The sequence below is a fragment of the Crassostrea angulata genome, chromosome 4 (genome assembly GCF_025612915.1).
Source record: "Crassostrea angulata isolate pt1a10 chromosome 4, ASM2561291v2, whole genome shotgun sequence".
NCBI classification, from domain to species: domain Eukaryota; kingdom Metazoa; phylum Mollusca; class Bivalvia; order Ostreida; family Ostreidae; genus Magallana; species Magallana angulata.
In genome coordinates this window covers 27,315,395-27,325,680 of record NC_069114.1, presented here as the reverse complement: position 1 = coordinate 27,325,680, position 10,286 = coordinate 27,315,395, and the positions used below count along the sequence as shown (strand labels likewise).

At 33.9% G+C, this 10,286-nt stretch overlaps 2 protein-coding genes across 2 annotated transcripts in view; both read left to right on the top strand.

Moving 5' to 3' along the window:
• The window catches only part of LOC128180566 (kyphoscoliosis peptidase-like), a 5,283-nt gene extending 2,713 nt beyond the window's left edge, over positions 1-2,570 (top strand). The window contains exons 4-6 of the mRNA XM_052848684.1: positions 321-436; positions 552-668; positions 788-2,570. Of these exons, the coding sequence (XP_052704644.1) occupies positions 321-436; positions 552-668; positions 788-2,165 (1,611 nt within the window). The 3' untranslated portion in view covers positions 2,166-2,570. The remainder of the gene's footprint in view (positions 1-320; positions 437-551; positions 669-787) is intronic.
• Positions 2,571-4,629: 2,059 nt separating this feature from the next.
• LOC128179372 (probable E3 ubiquitin-protein ligase MID2) lies at positions 4,630-6,741 on the top strand. The gene has a single exon (XM_052846785.1). The coding sequence runs from the start codon at positions 4,767-4,769 to the stop codon at positions 6,666-6,668; it is 1,902 nt and encodes a 633-aa protein (XP_052702745.1). The 5' UTR covers positions 4,630-4,766; the 3' UTR covers positions 6,669-6,741.
• Positions 6,742-10,286: the final 3,545 nt, after the last annotated feature.

Below are 10,286 nucleotides of genomic sequence, written 5' to 3'. Positions count from 1 at the left end.
CCTCTCCATGATAAAAGTTATAGAATTTTTCTATAACAGACCTAACATAATGAAAATTGAAGAAAACCGTCCAATTATTTTAAATTGTTCATACCGAAAGCACCTTTTATCTTAGATTTTTCTCAGCTCTTCTATTGTTATATTTAGTTTCAGGGTTTTAAAAACAAGAGCATTAAAAAGGAAACGCAAACACTGTAAAAAAAATGCTCTAGATTCGAACTGATATCCACTCTATATATGTATGACCCCCCTTTTTTAATATATAGGAACAATATTAATAACCTATAGAAAGCCTTAGTATAATAATGTGTATTTGACAGACTCCCGCTGATGCGTGTGTTTCCGTTCCCTCGCTGACGGACCATCTGACGAGCGATTTCGATGAGAGAGTGGAAAAGGTCAAGGCCATTCATCGATGGATCACAACTAATATAAGGTTAGTCAAAATATACCATAGCTATACTATGTACTAGTATGAACTAACATGTAGGTCTGATATATTTTTATTAAATTAATGTCGTGGTTTGAGTTGTTGGTTTTTTTTTTGGCAGGTTTGATGTTCAAGGTTTTCAAACGCGAGAGTTTGGGAAATCCTCCGCAGAAGATGTTCTGAGAAAGAAATGTACTGGTTACCTTGGTTATTGTAACTTATTTGCAGCTATGTGTAGGTGAGTTTCACAAATGCAATACTAGCAACTCAACGAGAAATTGTATAATATTAAGTATGACGTCCAGTAATGTGCATTGTAAAACCCGTAGTATGGTCATTTTTATCCTTATTTTAAAGATCCATTGGAATACCAGTAAGAACTATAGAGGGTTATGGGAAAGATGACACAAATATTGAGGAGGTGGCGTTCGATTTGCAGTCTTCGGAAATCAACCATGCGTGGAATGTGGTTCACATTGGAGACGAGTGGCGTTTCGTGGACTGCACGTGGGATGCAGGCTACATAGACGACACCGGGAAGTTCCAATGGTTATGTAACGACTTCTATTTCTTGACAAATCCGGACTTTTTTGGTGTAAAGCATTTCCCTTACATGAACGACGATTTGGAAACTAGTAAACAATGGCAGCTGGTAGACGAAACGATGGATCTGGAAACATTTTCCAGGAGAGCGATTATTCACGAATATGCCATGGAGAACGGAATTGGTCTAGTCACACACGGAGAGACCCTGATAGAAGTCATCGGCGAAACGACCATTATCATTAGTGGACCGAGTATTCCAATCGAAGACGTTTCGTGTGAAATGGAAGAAATATACCAGTTTGACAACGTAGTTCAAGATCAGTACACGATGGCGGAACGTATGGGGCATGACGGGGTCAAAATAAAACTAAGGCTACCAACTATCGCTACCTACATTCTTCGAATATTTGCCAAAATGTATTCGAAGGATAACGAATTCGGAAAAGTGGCTACGTATATTGTGAAATGTTTGCAAGTGTCCAAAGACATGGAATTGTTTCCTTCTCACGGTATTTGGGGCCCAGAGCTCTATTATCAGGATATAGGTTTCGAGAAAGCAATCGTATACCAGTGGTGGTACGAGGCTGCATGTGGGGAGATAGACCTGTACGTGCCAGTGTGGGAGGCGATGGAGATAGTTCCCAGACTGCAGTCTTCAGAAGACGTAGACGAGGTGGCCAATAGCGTCCTCATCCAAACTGACTCAAGGTCTATCGTTGCCATAGCGCGCTTACCAAAAAGAGGAAATTACAAACTAACTATTTCGAAGAAAATGCCCAATGGGTCTGTCGTTCCAGCCATTCATTATCTTATCACGTGTAAACACGGTTACGTGCCTTTTATGCCATTCCCGATCGCGTTTCCAGTGGTTCAACAGTTCATGATTACTCTCGTGGAGCCCAAGAAACGATTCCTTCCTGCACGAAGTTACGTCAGATTTCGCATTATTTCACCGCTGTTACACAGCCTTCGACTAGGGGAGCAGACATTTTCCAAACGACTAGGAGACAAGTGGGATTTCACTATTGTGACCCCTGGTCCGGATGAGGATCTCTTAATGTACGGGGGTACATCTGACTTCCGGACGAGTATTCTCTGCTTCCGGACTGTTCTATTTGTACCGGAACCACATGTTTGTGAGCGATTAATAAGGACATCACAATCACGGCGGAGCATTAATAAAATCTAAGACGTATATTTGATCTCGTTACATGTACCTTTGTTAATACATTTACAGAAAAATATATAAATGATGGGATAATCTGACTAATTTGTACATGTATAAAATGAAAGATCAAGAACACTAAGCATCATCTGAAGTTTCATTCTGTACTAATTCATTTAGCTTGAATGAAAAAGGTTCTGCTTGATCTGTTTGTCCTGTGTAGATTTGTTTGTTAATGAATTGTAAAAAAAAAAAAACTAGTAAATTTTATATATAATACCCGATATTGAATTACAGCTATGGCTTGATTCTATAATGGTTATCTTTATGAACAAATTTGTGATTTCCGTGATTATAAAACATTAAAATGTGAAAATGGGAACACGGTTCCCACAAAACTTAATAAAGAAGAGGAAGATTACAAAAGTGGCCGGATGCTAAAATAGCTTTGTTATACAACTAATGATTTCTTCTATTACAAGTACATATGCAGTACACTATTCATAATCAGGTATAGTAAATTTCATAATCATAGCAAAAGGGGACAAAATGTTATTTTTACAAACCATCAGTCGGAGACATTTACAAGCGTCAGCTGCTTCTTTCGATCTACATTTAATGATTTAATTTAAAATGAAATACTTATATTATAATTATAAATGTTTGGATTAAAACCATCCCTCTTATCTCAAAATCATGGTTTAAAACAATTTATTTAATGACTATTAAAACAGATTTAATATACTAACACATGTCAAAACCTTAAGTTCAACGTCTGTCATTTTACTGTTTGAGTTCGATTATGTGTTGGCTCATTTCACAAACATCATAATGATTAATTTATCTAAATTGTCAAAAATAGTTTATACACTACAGATTGAGAACTCAGTAAAAAACGGAATCTTTTTAATTAATTATTGTGATAAGATAATAAACTTAAAACTAATATACATCCTTAATTTCATAATTCTAACTGGTGTATGATTTATTAATATGGAAACGTGCATTATTTGGAAGGGGGGGGGGTAATCTCTGCAAACTGATTTTATAATCAGTGCAAAAGATATAAACATCTACGATTATGAAGTGATTTTAAAAAATTGTGCACGCATTTATTAACGGATATACATAGCAAATTACAATGTGGATCTAGGTTCATGGATCACATTCACATTCATGACTAGGAAATCTTCCAATTGGAAACCAGGACAGAACTCATATTGGGGGGAAATCCAGGATTCATGCTTGATGACTAAAAAATCAAAGTACTAAAAAGAACTGAATGGTGTACTTTTGTTTAGTATTATATAACAGCTATTCATATTATTTGTGGTTATAAATTACAATACATCAAAGTGTATGACGTCGACATTCTTTTTACTAATTGTGCATATTCGTTTAAATAGATTAATTCGTTTACAAATTTATTTTTATTATTGACATATATTTTTTGGATTTGTATGAGGTATCTTGATGTTTCTAAAACTGGTTCAGTACAGTTACATGCAAACTCATAATAAGTGATTGGCGGAATCAAGAGGTAAAAACATAAAGGGGAAATATACTAATTTTATCCGTTTGGAACAATTTGGATTTTAAATTGTGGCAAATTTAGACGATACGTTATGTCAAACGAATTCATTCGAAATTTAACTAGGTTTGACAATTTTCAGTTTACAAACTTTGAAGCGAACGTATCAGCTCCATGGATTAAAATTTCGATCAACCGGTACAGTTGCACTTAGTACATGTATATAGTAAATAATGCACGTCTGTTGATTTGTGAGCTCTGTATATCGGTTATAACTCTACAATTAATTTGCATTTAGATCGATATTTAGATTTTAACATAATTTAGCATTGCAAACACGAAAAATAGACTGACAAATCTACGATAGAATTTTTGGATTTTATATAGAAAAAATATGGGTCAGGAAGGATTAGATAAAAAAAATCCTTTAACACTTTTCGTACAGAACTGAAACGATACATCGTGTGAAATTATTGTAGAGACAAGCTTGTACAAACATGAACCCGTTAAAAAGATACCACATGAAGAGTTCAAGTTTTAGCATAAAACAAACAACAGAAGGATTTTTTATTTGATAATTAGAATGTTTGATTTCCAAAAAATGGCATAGAGTTTGACGAATTTTGTCATTCAGTAACATTTTGGGGTCACAAAAAGAACACGATTTGAGGAGAGGCTCCTATTTTGCATAGATTTCTGATGCAATCTTGGCTGAGTGAGAAAATATGGAGAAATCGCATTAAACTAAAAAACTGTCATCATTTGACATCTTCATCAATGGGCCAGAGAAAAAGAGAGACTGTATTTACTACAAAAAAATAAAGTTGATAAGGTATTGGTTCGATATTTATTGTATGAAATTGAATAATTTTCTTTTTGATTATTTTTGTTCCAAAACACCTTTGTCCAGAAAGGGAACACAGTTGGAAGAATTGGTTTTAGATCTTCATAAAATATGGGGGAAATATTCTTTGTAGAATTTGAAATATCATCTGCAAAGTCGTCAGCTTGAAAATTTTGATCGGGTTCGGGCTGTAAAGAAACAAATCGAAACTTGATTTTATTCTTTGAAATGCACTTTTGATTTGATTATCATGGCAACATCAGAGACACCAGAACAGGATTTAAACCCTGAGGTATCCTTATGTTCGATTTGCTTAGAACAATATAAATCACCAGTGAGTTTACATTGTTCACACTCCTTCTGTCAAACGTGTCTATCAACCCACATTAAATCGTCATGTGGAGACTGTGACACGCCCCTCGGATTTCCGTGTCCTCTGTGTCGCGTCTTTATTCCGGCACCAGGAGAAATAAATCAGTATTCTGTTGACGAATGGGCAACGAAATTTCCAGTAAACAAGTTCCTTACATCTGTAGTAGGTGTTCCGGTTATTTTGTGCAAACCTTGCCAAGAAGACGGAGAAGAGGTAAAAGCACATAGCTGGTGCAAGGATTGTTCCGAGGCGCTTTGTGAAGAGTGTACAAAGTGTCACAAAAAATATCGTCCTTCTCGCCAGCATGAAGTGATTTCTATCACCGAATTGTCAGGCATATCTCAAATTCCAGATACGCTGGATATATGCGAGAACCACGGTCGTAAATTTGAATTATTTTGTAGAAAACATTTCCTCCCATGTTGCTCTGTTTGTGTAACCAAAGAGCATAGCAGTTGTACAAGTTTCTGTCAACTCGAGGAAATTGGGAGGGATTTCATAGAACCTGAAAAAGTAAAACTTTTGCAGAGCGGAATGGAGAAATTCGGTTTGAAATTAAAAGGCATTATTGGAGAAGAAAGAACAAACATGAAACGAAATGACGACATAGTTGACACATTTACAAAAGAATTATTGGAATTTACCACAAATATTGTTCAATTCGTAAAAAAACTGGAGGAAGACCATTTGAACGAACTCTCCAAATTATCAAAAGAAAGCAATTCCAAACTTCAAAAGTCTGTGGAATCTTTCGAGCAAAGGTTTCTCTATCTTGAATATTGGAAAGAAATATTGTTAAAGAATCTGTCGAATGAGACAGCATCAGAAACCAAAAGAGTATTATCATACATCAAACTGAAAAACATTCATGAAAATCTACAAAGATTGAAATACACGAAGTTAGAGATTTGTATTAAAACTAAAATATTAGACGATGTAAAAAAGCTAATTGAATTGCCTTGTCTTGCTGATGTGTCTGCGGATGAGATTGTAGATCAAGTTTCTTTAAACATGGAGAATATTGACTATACACGTGCGAAAGGGAATAAAATTTCTGAATTTGAAATAGCAGGAACTCGTATAATGGGTGTGAGTTTCTTGGGTAATGGTAATCTGTTCTTAGCCGATAATATAGGGAAAAGATGCATCCTTTGTGACACAAATGGAGTTATTTTACAGGAAACAAGATTACCGGGATCGCCTTGGGGCATATGTACAAGCGGGGTTGATATTCTCCTGACGCTTCCTACTAAAAAGTCGATTTTTAAGTTTGACTCAACTTCATTTGAAACTATAGAAACTGTTCCTGTTGATTGTCACTGCTACGGGATAGCTGCATCTGGAAACACAATCGTCATTGGTACAGATAGATCTGTTGACATTATAACTGATGGTTTTCTTACTACAAAACGAAAATCACTTTTATCTGGCCTTAGAAGTATGAGTGATGTAGCAATAGACAATGAAAATTATGTGATTTGTAGTACTTACTCTGAACACATTGTCCGAAAACTAGATTTAAGGGGAAATGTGTTGTTCACTTACAATCATGAAAAACTAAGAGCCCCATACAGATTAACTACAGACAGTAAAGGAAATATATTCGTATATGGTGCCGGCAGTAGCAATATCCATATCTTGTCAAGGGATGGCAAACTTTTACAAATTATGGAAGGAATGACAGATGTAGCGTGCCTTAAATTCCAAGATACCACACACAAATTATTTGTCAGCAGTTCAAATGGCAGTGTTACAGTCTTTAAATTCAATGAGAGTTAACATTTGTTTCAGCCAAGTGTGTGAGTGCTTATGATGCTTTTATGTGTCTTAAAACAGTTTGTAAATCTCAATATTTTGTGTCTTTAGTGTTTTTCCTCTTAAGGGTATCACGGTATGGAAAGAGCTAATTGATAATATACAGTCAAAACTGCCGTAGCGGTCACCCCTATTAAGCAGTCACCTTTCGTATGCGGTCATTTTATTTCCACCCGATGAAAAATCCTATATAATTGCCCTCTAAAGAGCGGTCACCTGTCTAACGCGGTCAGCGGTCATCGTATTTTGATCCGAAACTGTACAGTCGACATGCATTAGGCGGCCATTTTGGCCGGTCACATGATTTACACCCGGGGATTTTAAACATGGCTTCCGAATGTCGGGTATAAAATGTAAACAATAATTATACGCTTGAGGCGAGAGAAACCAAATTAATCGATGTATTTATAATACATAATTGGCAGATCAGATACGAATGGGAATCAAGTGAATTGTTTGAACAAGAATTAACAAATGTCCGCGGCGAGGCAAGAGAAAATTGCTTAATTGATTTAATATGAATTTGAGTTCAGATACGGTCGGTTAAAAACGTGATTGTTGATTTGTATTAAAAGTGTTTGTTTTCTATATATACGGTACTCATGAATATAGTGTTAGTGTTACAATTGTGAAAATGTCGGCGACAAGATTTTCACGTAATGACTTTTTTGAATAATTTAAAGAAATATAAAAACTGCATGCACAATGCATTGTAATGTATTTCTACTTATTTGTAAATATAATAGATACTATAAAAACATCAAATCAATTACTTTATCTATCATTTTGATACATTATGCTAAATATTAAGTATATAATTGAAATAAAATTGAATAATTGTTCTAAAAATGGATTTGATGTTGGGAAATTCACAAGTCTCTATTCAAAGGTCACCTCTGTTAAGAGGTCACTTTGGGTGCCTCCCGCAGGTGACTGCTTAATACAAGTTTGACTGTACTTGATTTGGATCAACAGCAATATTGATTGGGGTACTCTTTCGGAAGTTTCAAAATGCATTCTGATAAATTTAAAGGGAATTAGGAAATTTACACCGGTACACCTGCATGTGATAATAAAAGGAACCACAGTTGAAACCGTGTTGGAAGGTTATGGGGGATATATCTTATCTTCTGCTTATATATGCATTGATTTTTGCTCATGAATAATTTGCGTTTGCTCATGTATCCTTTGCGTTTATGTTATATTTTTCATGCAATGATAGAAGCATGTAAACACTGCGACATCAGCTGTCAGCGCTGATAAAATATTAATTCTTGCTTCCTGCTCCAGCCATAGTCTCATAGGGCAGTATAGCCACATTAATAAATATATTTTGTCATGATTTTATTTTCAATCGTAATTAAATGTATCTCAATGTATCTAGTTTGGACAAATCAGTAAACAGAGTTAAAGTGGGTTCAATTCCTACCTGTTTTGGTTAAATTCATCTTTTTTATTTTAGTTTTTAATATCATAATGGCATCTGGCATAATTGTAAAGCTCCAAAACTCATGTCTTGACAAATTAGTTTTCTTATAAGTATCTCCACAATAAGCATACATGTACTACCTTTTATAATAATGGTCTTCATATAAATTCCATTTTCCCGTTAGTTATAAATTGTGTAATCAAAAATATTTGTAAATTATTAATACATTACAGTTGTTATTTCATTTATCAACTAATATAAAAGATGTCTTTTGAGGAAAGAATATCGAATTTAAGTTTCATTGACCTCCTATTTTTTTTTGACGGATATATAGATAAATAATTTTTAAAAAATGATTTCAATCAGGGTATTATAAATCTTAAAACTTAGGCTTAGTTGATAATGATGTGGAATTTAATTTTGAACAAATATATGCAAAGATGGTCTGGTCAACAAATTAATTTTTTAATTTAAAAATATTTCTGAAAAATAAAATTCGTTTATATATTTTCAATCAATGGATAAAATTTAAAAAATAACAAATAGTCATATAAAGCACTCATCATACAAAAATATTTTACTCTGAGTAATTGATATGCATTAAAAGATCAGTAAATGAAAAAATTAACTGCTAAACAACCTGCATGGACATTTTATAAAATTGTCATATATTCCAATTTTATATTGTTTTGTTCGGAATCAGTTAAATTACGATCGGGATCTGTCGAATTTTTAGATTTTCTGATTTTTCTTGCCTTTCACTATTTTGTCTTAATTTCTTGTTGAAATATGATTGTATAGCAATTGTTTAATGAGAATGACAGTTGATTTTCAGATTTTATCCGCAGGTTTAAAATTATCTACAGTTCTTGATTTCCAAAATCATAAAGTTTACTTGGTCGTCTTTGACATGCGTTTATTGATGATTGTATTGTGTATCTATTGATGGCAAATATTTAGCTCTAAAATAGCCTGTTCGCAGCCAAAGCTATGTTTTCTGTTTCTATTTTTAAAAAAAATCATGTCGAATACTTGAAAGCCGACACTGGTCTCATTTATGTAAAATCATATCTCAAGAGTAGTTCTTTATCGATCTATCAAATAATTTAAAGGTGTGTCGAGACACCTTTAAATTAAAATTCGACTTAACGAGGCCGAGTACAGAACGAGTACGCACGCTTTCGCGCAGCGTTTCATTTGTATTGTGACGTCATCTTTTTGCTTTGTTGACGCCATGGCGTGATAGTTTCAAATGCAGATATTCAGCGAAATTTGTTGAAAATAGCTCGATGGATGCGTAAAATTTATATTATATTGTGGAATAAACATAAATATCTCGAAGTATAAGCTATATTTGGGCTCGGTTCGAAGACGTGAAGAGGGTTCAGCAAGCCTAGTATTCCACCATCTTCGCTAGCCAAGGGTTTACGATCCACTCAACGCCAAGGGTTGTGGAGGATCGTTAACCCTTGGTTAGCGAAGATAGCACATGAATTTCAAAGAAATAAACTACTCTCACGACGTTTAAATCATACAGTACCATAGCGGGTTTTAAATCTCCATGGACCCACCAAGCCAAGCATTTCGTTGATTACCTGGTGGTAGTATTAACACAAGAAGACTAATTAACTTTATGTAACTATATAAAAGGCAGATTTATTATAAGAATATAAAAAAAACACCAATCAGGATGATTTAGAGTTATTAAACATGGCTGAGGATCGGAGATCGCTAATTTACATTTTAAATTTTACAATTCATAAGTAAAATTCTTAATCCTACAGAACAATCGTTTGTCATGCAATTGAATTGTTATTGTTATTACCGATATAGTATGTATAATTACAAACAGTTCACACCTCCTAACTTTTTAGCTTGCTTATACAAAATTATGTGTCATCAATTTAATCGAAATGTAAAATAATTAAAATGCTTGTTTATTTGTTTTTGTAAATAAAATAACTGTAAACTATATAAACTTGTTTCAACGTAAACTGTTATTTTTATATAAACTTCTTTTAAGGTAGTAATGGACATCTATCGATATTAATGTAGATTAATGTGCATTATAATAAAATTACTTTCAACGGGTTAGAATTTATAAATTTTACAACATTTGACCAAAAATATGGTTCAATTTTTTTTTTGGGAGG

What these genes read in the sequence shown, in the direction of transcription:
- LOC128179372 (XM_052846785.1), top strand. Translation starts at nt 4,767, where the DNA reads ATGGCAACATCAGAGACACCAGAACAGGATTTAAACCCTGAGGTATCC.